General features: G+C 54.7%; 1 protein-coding gene across 1 annotated transcript in view; it reads right to left on the bottom strand.

The window, feature by feature from the left end:
• The window catches only part of LOC136621918 (cystathionine gamma-lyase-like), a 44,607-nt gene that overhangs the window by 13,605 nt on the left and 8,366 nt on the right, over positions 1-22,636 (bottom strand). Inside the window, exons 2-4 of the mRNA XM_066597778.1 lie at positions 6,657-6,738; positions 4,066-4,161; positions 2,252-2,361 (exon numbers count right to left, since the gene is read on the bottom strand). Coding sequence (XP_066453875.1) covers positions 2,252-2,361; positions 4,066-4,161; positions 6,657-6,738 — 288 coding nt within the window. The remainder of the gene's footprint in view (positions 1-2,251; positions 2,362-4,065; positions 4,162-6,656; positions 6,739-22,636) is intronic.

The following is a 22,636-nucleotide window of genomic DNA, read 5'->3' as shown; positions in this document are numbered from 1 at the left end:
ATTAAGTAGCAGTTAACCTTCGCTGGTTATACATGAACTGAGCGCTGCCATTTAAAGGCAAGGCGCTTTTGTAGGACCCATTTGGGCCACTACACTGCCATCCAATAGGTGGCGCTGCAGAGGTATTCTTCCATCTTCCCCATTTCCAGCAGCATTGCACAGGGTTTCACACATCTCCTTGCAAATTGCATGCACATTTGTGCACCCCCCATAGATTTTTATGGGACCCTTGGTGCGCAAATACAGTGTGTACAAACCTATTGAAATCAATGGGTTCTATTGTCAGCGTATGGCACGTGCAAATACGTTCGTGTAAAGCCCACCTTAGAGTTAAGTTATTTCGTGATGCGTTTTTCAGCCGATCATGTCCAATGTGCTTCACCTGCAAATCCTGCCGAGCTGAAAACTGCAGCATTTCACACTAACCTGCAGGCAGCAGCTTCTGATGAGACATTAGCCTGCAGGTAAAGACACTGTAAAACCACAATACAGGCGCCACGTAAAAACCCAGCCCAATGAAAGCTCTGCTACTACCCTGTTTCCCTGAAAATAAGACATAGCATGATTTTCCAGAATTTTTGAGGATGCAAAAATGATTTTTCAGGCTTTTTGAGGATGCTTGAAATATAAGCCCTACTCCAAAATTAAGCCCTGCTAACAGTGAATTAAAAAAGTCAATTTAAATAGTGTCCAGGCAGCTATACATGTAAAAAAGTTAAACCTTTTTGAACAAAAAATTAATATAAGACACGGTCTTATTTTCAGGGAAACACGGTAGCAGTTTATTGTAGGGGGTGCAAAAAAAAATTATTATTATTATTATTTGATTAGCTCATGCTGCATCTTTTACAGTCAGTCCTTTAGGAGGAAGTTGTACCATATATTCTGAAGTCTGTTATGGGACAGTATAGATATTAGTTGAGTTTTATTGATATTGTTAAGGTGGTTTCACATCTGTGCTGGATCCTCCATTTGGAGTTTCTGTCGCAGATCCGGCACCAAACAGTGGAAGAAAAAGTGCTGCGCGCGGCGCCTTTGTTTACGGCTAAAAGCTGGGCGGCTGAGCAGAAAGCAAACAGATCGCATTATAGTCAACGGGGTCCGTTCAGCGCTGTTCTAAGGTGGAGTCGTTCAGCTACAGGGATTCTACTTTTCTGCTCCCTGAACGGAGCAGAAAAGCAGAACCTCCGATGCAGGTGTGAAGCCCCCCCTTAACAAGTTATGACAAATTGTACATAAGGTATTATTGCTACGCTTTAGCTAGCAGCAGTTGGGCCTAGATAAGCAAGAGGTAAAAGTCAGATTGCTAAATCATTGTTATATTAACTTAAAGGGGTTGTCCCGCGCCGAAACGTTTTTTTTTTTTTTTTTTTTAACCCCCCCCCCGTTCGGCGCGAGACAACCCCGATGCAGGGGTTAAAAAAACAACCCGCACAGCGCTTACCTGAATCCCGGCGGTCCGGCGTCTTCATACTCACCTGCTGAAGATGGCCGCCGGGATCCTCTGTCTCCGTGGACCGCAGGGCTTCTGTGCGGTCCATTGCCGATTCCAGCCTCCTGATTGGCTGGAATCGGCACGTGACGGGGCGGAGCTACACGGAGCCGGCATTCTGCACGAGCGGCCCCATAGAAGACTGCAGAAGACCCGGACTGCGCAAGCGCGGCTAATTTGGCCATCGGAGGCCGAAAATTAGTCGGCTCCATGGGAACGAGGACGCCAGCAACGGAGCAGGTAAGTATAAAACTTTTTATAACTTCTGTATGGCTCATAATTAATGCACAATGTACATTACAAAGTGCATTAATATGGCCATACAGAAGTGTATAGACCCACTTGCTGCCGCGGGACAACCCCTTTAATTTGTGTTTCTAAATAAATGCTGTATATTTTGGTTACTCCATCTGCTGCATCGTACCTTGGATTCTGCATCACTACCCCTCCACTGGGACATTATCACAGGATCCGACTATAGACGCAGGCCAGGCATGTTAGGAGGGATAGGAACCTGTCACATGGGATGCGATAGGTCGAATTACACCGTGGCAAATTCTTCCTGCAGATTTGGAGGCGGAGTTGAAAACCGCTTAAAAAGCAGTCTGCATTTTTGCATCAAAATCGGCAGTTAGACCTATGGATTGTGGTGTGGAATTCTGCAGCTGTGGATTTGGCTGCGCCCTGCGGAATAATTCTGCCTCATGTGAAAGGTCCTTGCACACGGCACCCCGGACGCACTATATACAGCCGACGTACCTTGGTTTCTGATGTGATTGCAGCCTCCAAACACTTCAGATCGGAGCAGTCCACAAAAGTCACCTTCAGGCCCATTTCTGCTGCAATTCTCCTAAAATATGTGTTTGTACCTGCAGGGAAATAAGTACATGGCGACTGATCAGATGTAATCCCGCTGTAGGACTGATGGACGCCGTTAGACGCTGCAGCACGGTAGTCACTTCTATGCTTATAGTTAAGGCACATTAGAGGAACGACATCCAAACCTGTTGATTGCAACATGGCCGGCTGAGCATAGGGTGGCGTCCCAACTCTACATGTTGGTAGAACGGAGGGTCGTGCATGCTGGATTTCAACATGACTGATCCTTTGTGATAACCTGCTATCAAGAGTCTGGCAGCAGCTTACCTATCTCCCCATAGTGAGAACCCATCAATGTTCAGAATGTTTATTTAGGCAGAGTTGGGAGGAATAGAAGTCAATGAAAGCTTAGCAGAGCGCCATTTAGAGAGCATTCAGCCCAAAGCCATTCTTGCAGATTCGCCCATACGGGCATGCTTGACTGGGCTTGTTCTTCATGTAGAGAAGGGCATAAGCTGCTGCCAGACACCAGAAATCGCAAAAAGATAGAACATGCTGCGATTTCTTTTCCCACATAGCATTGCAATGTGGTGCCATGCAGAGAAACATCGCTAGTGTGAAATGAACCCATTCAAAAGAATGGGGTTCATATCTGCATCTGGCAACACACCAATCTGGCACGATTTTGCTGCCAGTGTGAAGGAGCCCGTCGGGCGGCTTCACATATGCAGGACATTCTGCAGCACAAGCCTTGGAGGAACTTTTTACAATCTTGTATAAGGAGCAGAAATTTCCTCCAATGAATCCACAGCAGTTTAGACAGACGGCAGATTCTACACCCGTGGGGCGCTTTAAGCTGCGGATTTTAACCTCAGAAATACAAGGGTTAAAATCCACAAAAATAAATAAAGCACCATTTAGCAACTGCGGATTTGAGTATTTGCTGTTGGATTTCCGCTGCAGAACGCCCGCAGCAAATACGCTCTGCGTGACGCCGCCTTTAGGGACCTTGGACACAGGACGGAATGTTCCGTAATAATGTTGCAGAATCCGCCATCCTGAATTCCGGACCAAAATATGTTGATTTTTGATGCTGAATTGTTGGCAGGGTTCCGATAGTCAATTCTGCACCAAAACCCAGATGTCATCAGTGCAGATTGTGGTGCTGAATATTGGAGGAGGGCGTGCTGTGCAACACTGTAGCGGAATGTTCCTTCCCGTATGAAAGGTCTTGTTCTCCCGTTTCTAGCAGCTATGAAAGGATCATTGTCACAGAATAGTCCTCGCTTTATAGTAGTCCTCGATCCTTCATCTTTCTCCTTGTTGTCTCCCATCAAGTTTTCCAAGTGAACCTAAATGGAGGCGCTGCAGATCTGTGCCGGCTCCAGAGCCTTTATTAACCCCTTCTAGAATTTTCGTCAGTTTAAAAAAAAAAAAGCAACTGACAAGTAAGCAGAAGTCTACTTCTGCATTGATCCCTTTTGGGCACGGTTTGTCATATTTGTGCTTTTTTAGCATCTATGCTTTGTGTCTTAGATTCACATGAGCACAAGTGTATTTGCACACATTTTGTGCTGCATTCTCTCTTTTGCGCGACGCAGCTGTTCACACAAGATACAAGCTTGCGAATAAACTCATTGAAACCAATGGATTCTATTTTCTGCATATTGTGGGAATAGTGTCATGCTCGGATACGCCCGTGCGAGTCCAGCCTGACTCAAGAACATGCCTGCTGATAACGGTTGAGCCTTTACCTGCATACACATCACTAGTGCAGATGATCTGGTCTCCGGCCTTCAGGAGGTGGGCGACATTAAGAGTCGCAGCCAGACCGGACGCATAGGCCAAACCTGGACAGAGAGAAGAGTTATTAAGTCAGCAGCAACAATGTAACAATGCAGGAAAAACACACTAAAAATAACACTGATAATGGCGGGGGTAGGATTAGGCTACAAATAGAGAAGTTAAATATATAATAGAAAATCACAAACATAACTTCCTTTTTTTTATGCTGCACCGGTTGTCCCCTCGTGGCCTTTTCGTTTGGAAACCAGAGATATATTATATGCCACATGTAATATGATTTATGTGAGAATATAGACCCCGTATATGGTCTGTATCTGACATTGCTTGGAGCTCCTCTGCACCCGCTTTGATACTTGTCTGCAGCATATTAATCTCTGTATACAGGTCCTTCTCATATGTGTTCAGGCCGGCTGTACATGCTATACCCAGTATTGTGTGTCGGGACCTCGTTAATGCAGGTCTGCTCTTGTGGAGGGAGGGGTGCATTTCAACCAGTCACCATACAGGGCAGGACGTGCGAGTCTGGTGGACAAATGGCAACGCATGTCTCGCCTTGTAGAAAGGTACAATATCTGTAGGTAGGGCAAACGGCAGGTGGGCCATGATTGACCGAATAGTTGTGTGGCTCCCTATAGCTCAGCTGCTTTCGGGCTCTTACACGGGCAACATTGTATCTGTGTGATAGCAAAGCGTTTTCTTGTAGAACACACACACACACACCTCCGCAGCACTTCTCCCAGGTCCCCGGCACTTGCTTGTAGTTTTTCTCCAGCGCTTCCTGGTCAAGGGGGTTCAAAAACCCCGCCTCCAGGAAGGGCTGTCAGATTGGTTCTCAAGCACCACAGCTCAGCCAGTCACTGCAGCACTTGATGAACCAATCAGAGCCAGTGCTTCCTGGAGGTGGAGTTTTTGAATCCCTGACCAAGAGGCACTGGTGAAGACTACAGAAAAATGTACCAGAAAAGAAGTGCAGCAAAGCAGACAGCACATGTTAGCCACTTTAAGAGAAATAACCCTTAGGGTGCCTTTCCACTTGCTTTTTTTTTTTGTTTTTGTTTTTTAAACGCTGCAATATTGCTGCGTTTCTTTTAACACGATTGCTAATGGGACTTTCTAATGTTTAATAAAAAAAATAAAAAAATCACATCACACTAAAATTGCAAGTTTCTGCGATGCGTTTTTAACATTAGAAAATCCCATTGACATTTGCGTTAAAAAAAAAACGCAGCAATATTACATTGTTAAAGCGCAAGTGGAAGGGCACCCTAAGGCTGGATTCACACGAAAACCGCGTTTTCATGTGATGCAACGCAAAGGAAGGCTGCATAGGGAAACATGAGCTACAAAACAGCGCAAATTGCAGCAATATTCAGCGTGCCATAATTTTTTTTCCTCACAATGTAGCAGGCTACAAAATATCGCTAATGTGAAGGAACCCATTGGAAGGCAGGGGCTTCACATACATGCAATTTGAAGAGCCGTCGCATCGTGAGGAAAAAAAAATAAATTGCACGACTTTTTTGCCCATTTGAAAGCGGCCTTGATATTCTGTCTCCGGCAGAGCTGCATTTACTTCAGTGCATTCAAAAGAATGGAGTTCATATTCGTGCGTCTCGCGGTGCACAAATCTCGTGGGGTTTTCTCGGCCGTGTGAAAACCGTCTTAGAGGTGCGGTTTATTATACAGGTTTCCTTTCTGGGGTGACATTGACTTTATTGGGGTTGCAGTCTGTTTGGTGCATTTATGGAGCCCATCTCACTTCATGTGGACATTTAGGAACCTTCTGTGATAAGAGGACTGCTTATTGTCCTATGCATAAAAGGGGAGAAGCCTTGCAGTAGTTTGTCCTTTTAAGCTAAACTACACTGAAGACAAACTAAAATAACCAGTGGAAGCTGCAATCATTGCCTTACAAGAGGTAGTATTCATACAAGGACAGGTCTAGAATAACAGCAAAGGCAGAAATGCTAACGGCTGCCAAGAAGAATTGGCCATAGGTTCTACAGGGAGAAATCCCAGATGGGCCCCGGTGGTCAGGCAGAGCTGGCGTCAGCACCTGGGCAGATGCCCAGACCCACTGCAGCTGAATTAAGGTTAATGCAAGAGGCAGCACTTGCTGCAGACCCTGCTCTCCTGATGGCCGAGGTGGCCCGAAGGTCCAGGGAGCAACTTCAGGCAGCATGGCTACCTAGTGCAGAGGTGACGCCAGCACCCATGTCATCAGGCCGCCACCACGTCTTCTGATTTAAACATCCACCTCTGCTTCCTTTTTGTTGCTCATCCAGGTGCAGAGAAACAGACCAAGAGGGGCTACTAATGCTTTGTGGCAGGTTACAATGGTGGGTCAAGTCTGACATCGCCACATGATAGACCATAAACCCTTAAAATGCTAACGCCTCACTTCAGTCATTGGGTTGCTGCCAATATTTTATGTATTATCTCATGATATTGAGACTTAGACTTCTACAACTATCATCTGTGACAGACAAGTTATGTGAGCTACAAAAAGGTATTGGCCCATCAATATCTGGACTCTTACAGTATTTGGCGCCATCAAGAACGGCAACGGCCTTCTCTAGACAGTTTCTCGTTGGGTTTCCACTGCGGCTGTAATCGTAACCCTAAACAAAGGAAATAAAAAAATGAAGTCCATGAAAACAAGTATTCCTATTGGTGTATGCTTTATATGAAATTCACATACTGTTATACTTTAGGCATTTCCACTACAGATCGGGCTACCATCACAGTTTGCGGCCGCAGCCACCAGCTTACTTTTCTTTGTGGTCGTGGTGCATGTTCTCCTTCAGCAGACAACTGGCATCTGGCTGGCCTTTAACAGCGGTCTGGAGGGCATGTGCAAATATGCACAAGCATCTTGTAAACTCTTCCCCTGCCAATCATATGGTACTCTTGGATATAACAGACATCCTTCTATGAGAGGTCCCTGACTTTTTTTATCTTTTGGCTTGTTGTATTGGCCCCTGTGTGCTGCCTGCCTCAACTTTTGGCCAGTTGTACCATGCGGAACCCATTCTGTGTGTCCTGACCTCCGGCTTGTTCCCGATTCTGAAGTTACGCTGCCTGCCTCAACCTGGACTGTCTGACTACAGTACTGCTCACACCCTCAGGTCCTGCACCTTGATCTATAGCAGCACCAGCTGCCACATTCTGAAAGTGGTCCCAGTAAGAACGGCCTGAGGACCCCACAGCAAAACCCAGATCCCAACCAGTGGGGTTAAAGAGGTGAAGACTAGGTTTCCTCAAGTATCAACTCAGGATTTGGCCTTACTAATAAATAATGTATGGCACAGTGGATCTACATTTGCTGAACCTGACAGCTACTAGGCCTGAGACATTAAATGGGCAGCCTCATGGAGCCGGACTTTGTTCATAGACTCTATTCAGCCCCCTCCATATCTATAAACCAAAAATGGAGACCTGTTTGTGCAGCTCCCACAATGGCAGATTAAAGACACTCATTACAAATAGTCATTCATGTGAATGGTTAGGTAATGCAGTTTTTCCTCTGCAGGTGCTGCTCCCAAAATTTAGCTGCTCATTGGGGTTGCCAATCATGTGATCTCCCCTAAAGTTGCATTCTACAAGGGCTTGCCTGATGAGACAACTCTTCTAGATAGAGCGATGATCTGTAATTCTTTATCACTGGCTACAGGTTTTCCACATTTGTTAGGGTTCCATTGACCAGACCCCAACCTGTCCGCAGAGCGATGACCGTACAGTCACCTTCCATTGCAAGGAATGAGTGGGGGTGACGCCTTCTTTTTGGTTAAACCCCTTTGATGCTGCAAATAAAAGTGCAGTGATAAAGTTACTGTCCAACTAAGTTGTGATATTAGGCTTTACTGCAGGGTGTAGTTATGACAGTCATGATCATTTCCACTTTGGTAATTCAGCCTAGAGTGGTGAGCAATCAGCATTTTATAGTCAGAGAGTTTGTTCAACAAGCGGTATAAACTTAATGACAGGTGTCATACAACCACACCCATGTGCATATACCCTCGTTATTAGAGGGGTCTCGTCCATGCAGAGGACATCCCTCTACCAGTATGATCCATGTACAACCCATATGCTTGCACAGGGTACCAGCTACCATATTTCCCCGACAATGAGATCCTGTTGTATATTAATTTTTGCCACAAAAGAGGCGCTAGGTCTTATTTTCAGGTGAAGTAGTCTTATACTTACCTAGTAGGCTCAGTCCAGGTCCCTTCCAAGGCTCTCCGGAGCTTCGACGCGCTTCTTGCAGTCCTCGTCTACCCGTGAAAGATCACTTCCTGGTTATGCGATTCATAAGTCCCACCTCCAGGAAGCAATGGCTCCAATCGGTTCTCGAGCGCTGCTGAGCTGCAGCATTGACTAATTCATAAATCCCACCTCCACAAAGCGATGGCTGATTAATTCTTTGACCGCTGCTCGGCCACCCAATGCACCAATCACAGTCATCGCATTGCTTCATCAAGCACTTCATTGCTTGGTTGATCAGCACTCGACAACCAATCACAGCCATTGTTTTGTGGAGGCAGGATTTATGGAAAAAAAAAAAAAACCACAACACTTTTCTTATGACACGTAAATGGGGTGGGGAATCTCTTAAGGGGGGGGGGGGAGACTGACCCTTGTACTAGCCAGAGCTGCTGATGAAGAGAAAAAAAAAAAAGGCTCCTGATCTGACCCGACCCTGAATATTCATCTGAATGGGGACAATGTGACAAAATGTATGTTGCAGGGTGAAACTTTGAGCATCAGCATCAGCAGATTGCAAGAGTCTCAACATCCAGGCCTGCGGGGAAGAGCAGATCACAAGGGTGGTTTTCTTCATTGAAGGAACTATCATGTTGAGATAACCTTGAGTTGTCTTGCTGGATGAGGCTCATGTAATCAGTTACCAGTGTCACACTAGAAGTTAAACTTTGACTTGTCAGGACCTTGGACAAATCTCCAAGTTCAGATTAACCAAGTAGCCAGCCGTTTATGACAGCAGCGTATTTCACAAGCACCAGGAATCCATAACTCATTTATCAAAAGTGACCTTGTTGCCCACCGTAACCAGTCACAGGGTAGATGCGAGTCCATACCTGCTCTGAAAAGAATTAAAGCTTCACTGTGATTGGTTATGGGCCACATGGTCTGTTGACGTGATAGGGTAAGGACATGCTGCAATTTTTTTGTAACACGGACCATCATTCCGATTTTAAAAATAAAGATATTGTGTACATGCAGCCATTCATATGAATGGGTCCCACTTCTGGACAGACTTTTCTGTTCAAAAAGCAGATGGAAAAAACATCCGTATACAAGTAGCCTACACGGGCCGATCATCAGGGCCATGAGCACTGACTAACAATGTACATGTCTGATAGTCTTTTTGGGGTTCACATGAGCAGAATATCTGTAGTATGGAGACATATGATCATCCCATAAAGCCATCGCTGGTCATACAGGGAGACGTGCAACTGACCGGTGAGCATTTTAATGCTTGTATACAAGAGCCGATCAGAAGATGAACAAGCGCTTGCCTTTTTAGCAGTTAATTAGTATCTATATTAGAAAAAAAATAATAATTAGGTGATCTTTCATACCCAATCGTGAGGCCATGTAAAGTCTGGGGTAACATTCGCCAAATTCTCACTGAAAACAGCAAATTTAGGGGCTAGTCACCCCGTATACACGCAGCCACTGACAGGGCACTTAGAAGTAATCTCCCACTTGTCAGAGCCATCGGCCCATGTAAGCAGGCAGTCGTTCAACTAGGAGCTGCCTGTTTGCTGTGAATGGAGGCGGATGGGTGCCATCGCCGGCCCCCAGTCACAGAACAGTTATGGCTCTTGTGTAAATCACAGGAACAATAGTCGGAGTACCTTAAATGGGTTGTCCGAGTGGTAGCTTATTGGTAAAAAAAAAACCTGCATGCAGGACATTATAGTCTGCAGTCCCTTCTGGTTAACGGGACCTCAGTGCTCAAGTATATCACCATTATGTTATGTTACTGCACGCAGAAGGGCTTTCACCAATAGGCTACAACCCCTTCAAGGACATGTTCACACATAGCGGATTTGCTGCAGACTTTCCCCAATGTCCACCATGTGCAAACGTAACTTTAGGGCGCCTACCCACTAGCGATAGGTTTTCCTGCGATGAGAGAGTGAGTGAAAACGCATGATTATGAAACCAATGATTTTCAGTGGTTTCATTCTCATTTGCCATGTCTTCACTCAAGGCTTTCAGCGCTAAGAAAAATCTGCGATATCGCTCATTGTTATCGATGGGGCCAGCGGCAGCCCCTTTGAAGACGAAGGGAGTACATCCTGGACTTCTGCCACAGCTGTGACAACTATGGCAGGGAATTCCTTCATCCCCACCTCCAGAAAGCACTGCCTGTGATGCTCAGTCAATGACAGCTGGGCGCTGCCTCTGATTTGGCTGAGCGCTGTGACCAATCACAGGCAGCGCTTTCTGGAGATGGGGATTTTTCAATCTCTGGCCTCCAGGAGAGTCGGACTGCTCTTCTAGGGTGAACGAGAGTCAAGCGATTAGCATTTTCCCATTGCGAGTTGTGCAGTTCTTGGTCATTCCTATGCGAAACAGCGAATAATCAGCGATAAACTCCACGACAAACAAGAAGCGCACGGTTCTCACTCAGTCGTTAGCTGGTGTTTAAATTGAACGATTACCGTTCAGTTTCCACTTTCTGAATGAATCGTTCCGTGTAAAGTCTGCGTTTTCTGGATACGAGGGGAGTTTATTCACGTTACATCTGTAGGTCGGTCCTCTCTAATGTTACCTTCTGGGCTATCAGGAGATAGATGTAGGTGGGAATCCCCTTCCACCATACATACTGCTAGTCGATAGTGCTGATATCCAGTGACTAAGCAGGTCACACCGCAACCCCTTTTAATATTACATCATGCACAGCCCGCTTTACATAGACACACCAGTGACAACACAAAGCTGTGGAACGTGCTGGCGACCGCCGCACGTCACCGAAGTACACAATGGGGAGGGGGACATAGGCAGGACCATGCGAGAACCTCTTGACAGCTTGCAATGGCAAAGATGCTTCATGGTCCTCTATAGGGGATAATATTGTAGGACTATACTAGGAGCTGTCAGATAACAGAGTGGAAAATTAAAGGGCAACATTAGAGTTTATAGCTAGAGATGAGCGAACGTACTCGTCCGAGCTTGATACTCGTTCGAGTATTAGCGTGTTCGAGATGCTCGTTACTCGTAACGAGTACCACGCGGTGTTCTGGTTACTTTCAGTTTCCTCTCTGAGACGTTAGCGCGCTTTTCTGGCCAATTGAAAGACAGGGAAGGCATTACAACTTCCCCCTGCGACGTTCAAGCCCTATACCACCCCCCTGCTGCGAGTGGCTGGCGAGATCAGGTGTCACCCGAGTATAAAAATCGGCCCCTCCCACGGCTCGCCTCAGATGCGTTGTGAGATAGCTGAGGGACAGTGGTATAGTGTTGGAGCTGCTGTAGGGAGAGCGTTAGGAGTTAGTGTAGGCTTCAAGAACCCCAACGGTCCTTCTTAGGGCCACATCTAACAGTGTGCAGTACTGTGGAGGCTGCTTCTAGCAATGTTGCACAATTTCTTTTTTTGCTATATCGGCCGTGCAGAGCATTGCGCCCTGCAGTAATACTACAGGGACAGAATTGCATAGGCAGGGCCAGAAGACATCTTATAGATTGAATATATGCAGTGGTCCTTTTGCAAAAAAATCTTTGAAAAACAAATTTTTGGCCTGCCTGTCACTCTGCTCAGTGTTCTGGGTCTGTGTCTGCTGTGGGTTGTAGTTCTCCAAAAAAATACGCAGCCAGCTAAGTGTAACAGCAGGCTTGCGCAAAATTATTTCCTACCTCTGAAATCACCGCTCTGTTGCACTTAATAACAGACAGTGCAACACTGCAGTTCCGTGACACACACATCAGGGACAGAATTGCATAGGCAGGGCCAGAAGACATATATAGATTGAATACACGCAGTGGTCCTTTTGCAAAAAAAGATTTGAAAAAAATCTATTTGGCCTGCCTGTCACTGTGCTCAGTGTTGTGGGTCCGTGTCTGCTGGGGGTAAAATTTCTCCAAATAAATACGCAGCCAGCTAAGTGTTACAGCAGGCTTGCGCCAAATTATTTCCCGGCGTTCCGTAAGCGAACTCAGCCTCAAACCACAGGCCAATAAGTAGCACATTTAATTACAGTGTTGTGTTTCTGCATTCCTGGTAATACAGCATGCTGAGGGGTAGGGGTAGGCCTAGAGGACGTGGGCACGGCCGAGGACGCGGAGGCCCTAGTCCGGGTGTGGGCACAGGCCGAGCTCCTGATCCTGGTGTATCGCAGCCGACTGCTGCGGGATTAGGAGAGAGGCACGTTTCTGGCGTCCCCACATTCATAGCACATTTAATGGGTCCACGCGGTAGACCCTTATTAGAAAATGAGCAGTGTGAGCAGGTCCTGTCGTGGATGGCAGAAAGTGCTTCCAGCAACCTATCATCCAGCCAGAGTTCTGCGCCGTCCACTGCTGCAACTCAGAATCCTCTGGCTGCTGCTCCTCCTTCCTCCAAGCCTCCTCACTCCATGAAAATGAGACATTCTGAGGAGCGGGCAGACTCCCAGGTACTGTTCTCGGGCCCCTGCTCAGATTGGGCAGCAGTGGTTCCTCTCCCACCAAAGGAGTTTATCGTGACTGATGCCCAACCATTGCAAAGTTCCCTCACCTCCGCTGTCCTCGGCCCCATCCACCAATGTCTCTCAGCGCACCGTCCAGCCGTCGCTAGCGCAAGTGTTTGAGCGCAAGCGCAAGTACGCCGCCATGCATCCGCACACTCAAGCGTTAAACGTGCACATAGCAACATTTATCAGCCTGGAGATGCTGCTGTATAGGGTTGTGGAAACGGAGTCCTTCAAAAGTATGATGGCGGCGGCAGCCCCGCTCTACCGGCCCAGCCCTGCACGACCACGTCTCGAGGAGGGAGAAGAGAGGGAGAGAGGGAGAGGAAAGAGGAAGGGAGAGGGGGGGGAGAGGGGGAGAGGGGGAGAGGAAGGGAGAGGGGGGGGAGGAGAGGGGGAGAGGAAAGAGGAAGGGAGAGGGGGGGGGGAGAGGGGGAGAGGAAAGAGGAAGGGAGAGGGGGGGGAGAGGGGGAGAGGAAAGAGGAAGGAGAGGGGGGGGGGAGAGGGGGAGAGGAAAGAGGAAGGGAGAGGGGGGGGGGGAGAGGGGGAGAGGAAAGAGGAAGGGAGGGGGGGAGAGGGGGAGAGGAAAGAGGAAGGGAGAGGGGGGGAGAGGGGGAGAGAAAGAGGAAGGGAGAGGGGGGGGGAGAGGGGGAGAGGAAAGAGGAAGGGAGAGGGGGGGGGGAGAGGGGGAGAGGAAAAAGGAAGGGAGAGGGGGGGGAGAGGGGGAGAGGAAAAAGGAAGGGAGAGGGGGGGAGAGGGGGAGAGGAAAAAGGAAGGGAGAGGGGGGGGAGAGGGGGAGAGGAAAGAGGAAGGGAGAGGGGGGGAGAGGGGGAGAGGAAAGAGGAAGGGAGAGGGGGGGGGGAGAGGGGGAGAGAAAAGAGGAAGGGAGAGGGGGGGGAGAGGGGGAGAGGAAAGAGGAAGGGAGAGGGGGGGGGGGAGAGGGGGAGAGGAAAAAGGAAGGGAGAGGGGGGGGGAGAGGGGGAGAGGAAAGAGGAAGGGAGAGGGGGGGAGAGGGGGAGAGGAAAGAGGAAGGGAGAGGGGGGGAGAGGGGGAGAGGAAAGAGGAAGGGAGAGGGGGGGAGAGGGGGGGAGAGGGGGAGAGGAAAGAGGAAGGGAGAGGGGGGGAGAGGGGGAGAGGAAAGAGGAAGGGGGGGAGAGGGGGAGAGGGGGAGAGGAAAGAGGAAGGGGGGGAGAGGGGGAGAGGGGGAGAGGAAAGAGGAAGGGGGGGGAGAGGGGGAGAGGAAAGAGGAAGGGGGGGAGAGGGGGAGAGGAAAGAGGAAGGGGGGAGAGGGGGAGAGGAAAGAGGAAAGAGGAAGGGGGGGAGAGAGGGAGAGGAAAGAGGAAGGGAGAGGGGGGGGGAGAGGGGGAGAGGAAAGAGGAAGGGGGGGAGAGGGGGAGAGGGGGAGAGGAAAGAGGAAGGGGGGGAGAGGGGGAGAGGAAAGAGGAAAGAGGAAGGGGGGGAGAGGGGGAGAGGAAAGAGAAAGAGGAAGGGGGGGAGAGGAAAGAGGAAAGAGGAAGGGGGGAGAGGAAAGAGGAAAGAGGAAGGGAGAAGAGGGAAAGAGGAAGGAGAAGAGGGGGAGAGGAGAGAGAGGCGAGAGGAAGGGAGAAGAGGGCGAGAGGAAGGGAGAAGAGGGCGAGAGGAAGGGAGAAGAGGGCGAGAGGAAGGAGAAGAGGGCGAGAGGAAGGGAGAAGACGGCGAGAGGAAGGGAGAAGAGGGGGAGAGGAGGGGAGAAGAGGGGGAGAGGAGGGGAGAAGAGGGGGAGAGGAGAAGAGGGGAGAGGAGAAGAGGGGGAGAGGAGAAGAGAGGAAGAGAGAAGAGAGGAAGAGAGAGGAAAGGGGGAGGAGGGAGAGGAAAGAGGAAGGGAGAGGGGGGTGGAGGGAGAGGAAAGAGGAAAGAGGAAGGGAGAGGGGGGGAGGAGGGAGAGGTAAGAGGAAAGAGGAAGGGAGAGGGGGGGAGGAGGGAGAGGAAAGAGGAAAGAGGAAGGGAGAGGGGGGAGGAGGGAGAGGAAAGAGGAAAGAGGAAGGGAGAGGGGGGGAGGAGGGAGAGGAAAGAGGAAAGAGGAAGGGAGAGGGGGGGAGGAGGGAGAGGAAAGAGGAAAGAGGAAGGGAGAGGGGGGGAGGAGGGAGAGGAAAGAGGAAAGAGGAAGGAGAGGGGGGGAGGAGGGAGAGGAAAGAGGAAAGAGGAAGGGAGAGGGGGGAGGAGGGAGAGGAAAGAGAAAAGAGGAAGGGAGAGGGGGGGAGAAGGGAGGAAGAGGAAGAGGAAGGGAGAGGGGGGGGAGAGAAGGGAGAGGGGGGGGGGGAGAGAAGGGAGAGGGGGGGGAGAAGGGAGAGGGGGGGGAGAGAAGGAGAGGGGGGGGGGAGAGAAGGGAGAGGGGGGGGGGAGAGATGGGAGAGGGGGGGGGAGAGAAGGGAGGGGAGAGGGGGGGGGGGGGGGGAGAGAAGGGAGGGGGGGGGAGAAGGGAGGGGGGGGGGAGAGAAGGGAGAGGGGGGGGGGAGAGAAGGGAGGGGGGGGGGAGAGAAGGGAGAGGGGGGGGAGAGAAGGGAGAGGGGGGGAGAGAAGGGAGAGGGGGGGAGAGAGGGCGAGGGGGGGGGGGGGGGTGGGGGAGCGAGGGGAGAGGGGGGGCGGGGGGGAGAGAAGGGAGAGGGGGGGGGGAGAGAAGGGTGAGGGGGGGGAGTGAAGGGTGAGGGGGGGAGAGAAGGGAGAGGGGGGGGAGAGAGGGAGAGGGGGGGGGGGGGAGAAGGGAGAGGGGGGGGGGGAGAGAAGGGAGAGGGGGGGGTGAGAAGGGAGAGGGGGGGTGAGAATGGAGAGGGGGGGGGAAGGGAGAGGGGGGAGAAGGAGAGGGGGGGGGAGAAGGGAGAGGGGGGGGAGAAGGGAGAGGGGGGGGAGAAGGGAGAGGGGGGGGAGAAGGGTCGAGGGGGGGGGAGAAGGGAGAGGGGGGGGAGAAGGGAGAGGGGGGGGAGAAGGGAGAGGGGGGGGGGAGAAGGGAGAGGGGGGGAGAAGGGTTGGGGGGGGGGAGAAGGGAGGGGGGGGGGGTGAAGGAGGGGGGGGGGGAGAAGGGAGGGGGGGGGGAGAAGGGAGGGGGGGGAGAGGGTGAGGGGGTGGAGAAGGGAGAGGGGGGGTGAAGGGAGAGGGGTGGAGAAGGGAGAGGGGGGAGAAGGGAGAGGGGGGGAGAGAAGGAGAGGGGGGGGAGAGAAGGGAGAGGGGGGGGGGAGAAGGGTGAGGGGGGGAGAAGGGAGAGGGGGGGGAGAAGGGAGAGGGGGGGGTGAAGGGAGTGGGGGGGGAGAAGGGGAGTGGGGGGGGGGGGAAGGGAGGGGGGGGGGGGAGAGAAGGGAGAGGGGGGGGGAGAGATGGGAGAGGGGGGGGGGTGAAGGGAGAGGGGGGAGAGAAGGAAGAGGGGGGGAGAGAATGGAGTGGGGGGGAGATGGGAGTGGGGGGGAGAAGGGAGAGGGGGGGAGAAGGGAGTGGGGGGGGAGAAGGGTGAGGGGGGGGAGAAGGGAGAGGGGGGGAGAAGGGAGAGGGGGGGGAGAAGGGAGAGGGGGGGGAGAAGGGTCGAGGGGGGGCAGAAGGGTCGAGGGGGGGGGAGAAGGGAGAGGGGGGGGAGAAGGGAGAGGGGGGGGGAGAAGGGAGAGGGGGGGAGAAGGGAGGGGGGAAGGAGAGGGGGGGGGGAGAAGGGAGGGGGGGGGGGGAGAGAAGGGAGAGGGGGGGGGAGAGAAGGGAGAGGGGGGGGGGAGAGAAGGGAGAGGGGGGGAGAGAAGGAAGAGGGGGGGAGAGAATGGAGAGGGGGGGAGAAGGGAGAGGGGGGGAGAAGGGAGAGGGGGGGAGAAGGGAGAGGGGGGGAGAAGGGAGAGGGGGGGAGAAGGGAGAGGGGGGGGAGAAGGGAGAGGGGGGGGAGAAGGGGAGAGGGGGGGGGGGGGGGAGAAGGGTCGAGGGGGGGCAGAAGGGTCGAGGGGGGGGGAGAAGGGAGAGGGGGGGGAGAAGGGAGAGGGGGGGAGAAGGGAGAGGGGGGGAGAAGGGAGGGGGGAGAAGGGAGAGGGGGGGAGAAGGGAGAGGGGGGCAGAAGGGAGAGGGGGGGGGGGGAGAAGGGAGAGGGGGGGAGAAGGGAGAGGGGGGGGAGAAGGGAGGGGGGGGGAGAAGGGAGGGGGGGGGAGAAGGGAGAGGGGGGTAGAGAAGGGAGAGGGGTAGAGAAGGGAGAGGGGGTAGAGAAGGGAGAGGGGGTGGAGAAGGGAGAGGGGGGGGAGAAGGGAGAGGGGGGGGAGAAGGGAGAGGGGGGGAGAAGGGAGAGGGGGGGAGAAGGGAGAGGGGGGGAGAAGGGAGAGGGGGGAGAAGGGAGAGGGGGGGAGAAGGGAGAAGGGAGAGAGGGGGGGAGAAGGGAGAGGGGGGGGGGGGGAGAAGGGAGAGGGGGGGAGAAGGGAGAGGGGGGGAGAAGGGAGAGTGGGGGGGGGGGGGGAGAAGGGAGAGTGGGGGGGGGAGAAGGGAGAGTGGGGGGGGGGGAGAAGGGAGAGTGGGGGGGGGGAGAAGGGGAGAGAGGGGGGAGAAGGGAGAGAGGGGGGAGAAGGGAGAGAGGGGGGGGAGAAGGGAGAGGGGGGGGGGGGAGAAGGGAGAGGGGGGGGGAGAAGGAGAGGGGGGGGGGGGAGAAGGGAGAGGGGGGGGGGGAGAAGGGAGAGGGGGGGGGGAGAAGGAGAGGGGGGGGGAGAAGGGAGAGGGGGGGAGAAGGGAGAGGGGGGGGGGGAGAGGAGAGAGGGGGGGGGAGAAGGGAGAGGGGGGGAGAAGGGAGAGGGGGGGAGAAGGGAGAGGGGGGGGGGAGAAGGAGAGGGGGGGAGAAGGGAGAGAGGGGTGAGAAGGGAGAGGGGGGGGGGAGAAGGGTGAGGGGGGGGGGGAGAAGGGAGAGGGGGGGGGAGAAGGGAGAGGGGGGGGGGGGAGAAGGTGAGGGGGGGGGGGGAGAAGGGAGAGGGGGGGAGAAGGGAGAGGGGGGGGAGAAGGGAGGGGGGGGGGGAGAAGGTGGGGGGGGGAGAAGGGAGGGGGGGGGAGAAGGGAGAGGGGGTGGAGAAGGGAGGGGGGGGAGAAGGGAGAGGGGGGGGAGAAGGGAGAGGGGGGAGAAGGGAGAGGGGGGGAGAGAAGGGAGAGGGGGGGAGAGAAGGGAGAGGGGGGGGGGGGAGAAGGGAGAGGGGGGGAGAAGGGAGAGGGGGGGAGAAGGGAGAGGGGGGGAGAAGGGAGAGGGGGGGGAGAAGGGAGAGGGGGGGGGAGAAGGGAGAGGGGGGGGGGAAGGGAGTGGGGGGGGGGAGAGAAGGGAGAGGGGGGGGGAGAGAAGGGAGAGGGGGGGGGGGGAGAGAAGGGAGAGGGGGGGAGAGAAGGAAGAGGGGGGGAGAGAATGGAGAGGGGGGGAGAAGGGAGAGGGGGGGAGAAGGGAGAGGGGGGGAGAAGGAGAGGGGGGGAGAAGGGAGAGGGGGGGGGAGAAGGAGAGGGGGGGGGAGAAGGGAGAGGGGGGGGAGAAGGGAGAGGGGGGGGGGGGGGGGAGAAGGGTCGAGGGGGGGCAGAAGGGTCGAGGGGGGGGGAGAAGGGAGAGGGGGGGAGAAGGGAGAGGGGGGGAGAAGGGAGAGGGGGGGAGAAGGGAGGGGGGAGAAGGAGAGGGGGGGAGAAGGGAGAGGGGGGCAGAAGGGAGAGGGGGGGGGAGAAGGGAGAGGGGGGGAGAAGGGAGAGGGGGGGAGAAGGGAGAGGGGGGGAGAAGGGAGGGGGGGGGAGAAGGGAGGGGGGGGGAGAAGGGAGAGGGGTAGAGAAGGGAGAGGGGGTAGAGAAGGGAGAGGGGGTAGAGAAGGGAGAGGGGGTGGAGAAGGGAGAGGGGGGGGAGAAGGGAGAGGGGGGGGAGAAGGGAGAGGGGGGGGAGAAGGGAGAGGGGGGAGAAGGGAGAGGGGGGGAGAAGGAGAGGGGGGGGAGAAGGGAGAGGGGGGGAGAAGGGAGAGGGGGGGAGAGGGAGAGGAGGGGGGGGAGAGGGAGAGGGGGGGGGGGAGAAGGGAGAGGGGGGAGAAGGGAGAGGGGGGGAGAAGGGAGAGTGGGGGGGGGGGGGAGAAGGGAGAGTGGGGGGGGAGAAGGGAGAGTGGGGGGGGGGGGGGAGAAGGGAGAGTGGGGGGGGGAGAAGGGAGAGAGGGGGGGAGAAGGGAGAGAGGGGGGAGAAGGGAGAGAGGGGGGGAGAAGGGAGAGGGGGGGGGAGAAGGGAGAGGGGGGGGGGAGAAGGGAGAGGGGGGGGAGAAGGGAGAGGGGGGGGAGAAGGGAGAGGGGGGGGGAGAAGAGAGAGGGGGGGGGAGAAGGGAGAGGGGGGGGAGAAGGGAGAGGGGGGGAGAAGGGAGAGGGGGGGGGGAGAAGGAGAGGGGGGGAGAAGGAGAGAGGGGGGAGAAGGGAGAGGGGGGGGGGGGGGGGGAGAAGGGAGAGGGGGGGGGGGGGAGAAGGGAGAGGGGGGGGGAGAAGGGAGAGTGGGGGGGGGGGGGGAGAAGGGAGAGGGGGGGGGGAGAAGGGAGAGTGGGGGGGGGGGAGAAGGGAGAGGGGGGGGGAGAAGGGAGAGTGGGGGGGGGGGGAGAAGGGAGTGTGGGGGGGGGAGAAGGAGAGTGGGGGGGAAGGGAGAGGGGGAGAAGGGAGAGAGGGGGGGAGAAGGGAGAGAGGGGGGGAGAAGTGAGAGGGGGGGGGGAGAAGGGAGAGGGGGGGGAGAAGGGAGAGAGGGGGAGAAGGGCGAGGCTTAAGGAGAAGAGGGGGAGAAGGGAGAGGGGGGAGAAGGGAGAGGGGGGAGAAGGGAGAGGGGGGGGGAGAAGGGAGAGGGGGGGGGAGAAGGGAGAGGGGGGGAGGGGAGAGGGGGGGGGGGGGGGAGAAGGGAGAGGGGGGGGGGAGAAGGGAGAGGGGGGGGGAGAAGAGGGAGGGGGGGGGAGAAGGGAGAGGGGGGGGGAAGAAGGGAGAGGGGGGGAAAGAAGGGAGAGGGGGGGGAGAAGGGAGAGGGGGGGGAGAAGGGAGAGGGGGGTGGGGGGGGGGAGAAGGGAGAGGGGGGGAGAAGGGAGGGGGGGAGAAGGGAGAGGGGGGGAGAAGGGAGGGGGAGAAGGGAGGGGGGAGAAGGGAGAGGGGGGGAGAAGGGAGGGGGGAGAAGGGAGAGGGGGGGAGAAGGGAGAGGGGGGGAGAAGAGAGGGGGGGAGAAGGGAGAGGGGGGGAGAAGTGGGGGGGGAGAAGAGAGGGGGGGGAGAAGAGAGGGGGGAGAAGGGAGAGGGGGGAGAAGAGAGGGGGGGGAGAAGGGAGAGGGGGGGAGAAGGGAGAGGGGGGGAGAAGGGAGAGGGGGGGAGAAGGGAGAGGGGGGGAGAGGAGAGGGGGGAGAGGGGGGAGAGGGGGAGGGGGGGAGAAGGAGAGGGGGGGGGAGAAGGGGAGGGGGGGGGGGAGAAGGGAGAGGGGGGGAGAAGGGAGAGGGGGGAGAAGGGAGAGGGGGGAGAAGGGAGAGGGGGGAGAAGGGAGAGGGGGGGGAGAAGGGAGAGGGGGGGGAGAAGGGAGAGGGGGGGGAGAAGGGAGAGGGGGGGAGAAGGAGAGGGGGGGGGGAAGGGTGAGAGGAAGGAGGGAGGAGAGAGGGAAGGAGGGAGGAGAGAGGGAAGGAGGGAGGAGAGAGGGAAGGAGGAGGAGAGAGGGAAGGAAGGAGGAGAGAGGGAAGGAAGGAGGAGGAGGGAAGGAAGGAAGGAAGAAGGAAGAAGGAGGGAGAAGGAAGGAGGGAGGAAGAAGGATCACGCGTTCTGGCCACTACGGATTGCTGGGTGTACACACTGCTCGACCCACGGTATTAGGAGAACCTTTCCACTCTCATACCCGAAGAGGAAAGGGGTTCGAGAGTGTTGCTATACCACAGGACCCTGGCGGACAAACTGATGGTAAAATTCCCATACGACAGCGCTAGTGGCCAAAGGCGCAGTTCCGAGGGCCAGGTAGCAGGGGAGGCGCAGAGATCAGGCAGCATGTACAGCACAGGCAGGCCAACACTCTTTAAGGCCCTTGACAGCTTTATGGCTCCCCAGCAAGACTGTCACCGCTCCCCCAGTCACGGCTGAGTCGGCGGGAGCACTGTAAAAGGATGGTGAGGGAGTACGTAGCCGATCGCACGACCGTCCTCCGTGACGCCTCTGCCCCCTACAACTACTGGGTGTCGAAGCTGGACACGTGGCCTGAACTCGCGCTGTATGCCCTGGAGGTGCTTGCTTGTCCTGCGGCTAGCGTCTTGTCAGAAAGGGTGTTTAGTGCGGCTGGGGGAATCATCACGGATAAGCGTACCCGTCTGTCAACCGGCAGTGCCAACGGGCTTACACTCATCAAGATGAACAAAGCCTAGATTTCCCCAGACTTCTCTTCTCCACCAGCGGACAGCAGCGATACCTAAGCAATACGTAGGCTGCACCCGCAGATGGAAGCATCGTTCTGTATCCCCATCAAAAACAGGGACCTTTTTGCTTCATCAATCTGTGTATAATATTCCTCCTCCTCCTCCTCCTGCTCCTCCTCCTGAAACCTCACATAATCACGCCGAACGGGCAATTTTTCTTAGGCCCACAAGGCTCAGTCATAATTTTTCTAAACAATTTTTATACGTTTCAATGCTCATTAAAGCGTTGAAACTTTCACCTCCACCAATTTTTATTTTAACTGGGCTGCCTCCTGGCCTAGTTACCAATTAAGCCACATTAACCAAAGCGATTAATGGGTTTCACCTGCCCTCTTGGTTGGCCATGGCCAATTTTTCTGAGGTACATTAGTACTGTTGATACAGCAATTTTTGTGGGCCCTCGCCTACAGTGTAATCCAATTAATTTTTAGCCCACCTGCATTACAGCTGATGTTACATCCGCTGTGTTGGGCAATGCAATGGGATATTTTTATGTACCGCCGGTGGCTTCCTGGCACCCACCCATGCTGTGGGTCCACAGGGAATTATAAATGCATCTGTTTCCACTTCTAAAGAACCCCAGTCTGACTGGGGCATGCAGTGTGGGCCGAAGCCCACCTGCATTAAGCACGACATTACTACCTCAGCTGTGATGGGCACTGCAATGGGATATTTTTTATGTACCGCCGGTGGGTTCCAGGGAGCCACCCATGCTGTCGGTCCACAGGGACTTCACAATAGGGAGTTGTACCTGCCTGTGTCTATGAATTAAAAAGCCTGGTCTGACTGGGGCATGCAGACACCTTGACAGAATGAATAGTGTGTGGCACATAGGTTCCCCATTGCTATGCCCACGTGTGCAGCTCCAGATGGAGGAGGCACAGGATTATATTTCTCATTGCTTCTGTACAGCATTGTGGGCTATTGCCCTTCCCCTTTTAAAGAGGGTCGCTGCCTAGCCGTGCCAACCCTCTGCAGTGTGTGCCTGCTTTTCCTGTGGCAGACGCACTTATAAATAGACATGAGTGTGGCGTGGCATGAGGGCAGCTGAAGGCTGGGCAGGGACAGTTTGGTGTGCGCTGTGGACACTGGGTCGTGCAGGGGGGGGGGGGGGGGTGGGCAGCATGTAACCCAGGAGAGGTGGCAGTGGAGTGTCATGCAGGTAGTGATTGTGCTTTGTTGGAGGTAGTGTGGTGCTTAGCTAAGGTATGCATTGCTAATGAGGGCTTTTCAGATGTTAAAGTTGTTGGGAGGGGGGGGGGCACTCTTGCCGCTATTGTGGCTTAATAGTGGGACCTGGGGACTTGAGATGCAGCCCAACATGTAGCCCCTCGCCTGCCCTATCCGTTGCTGTGTTGTTCCCATCACTTTCTTGAATTGCCCAGATTTTCACACATGGAAACCTTAGCGAGCATCGGCGAAATACAAAAATGC

This window comes from Eleutherodactylus coqui, chromosome 3, assembly GCF_035609145.1.
Source record: "Eleutherodactylus coqui strain aEleCoq1 chromosome 3, aEleCoq1.hap1, whole genome shotgun sequence".
Lineage (NCBI taxonomy): Eukaryota > Metazoa > Chordata > Amphibia > Anura > Eleutherodactylidae > Eleutherodactylus > Eleutherodactylus coqui.
This window is presented reverse-complemented; position numbering and strand designations above follow the sequence as displayed.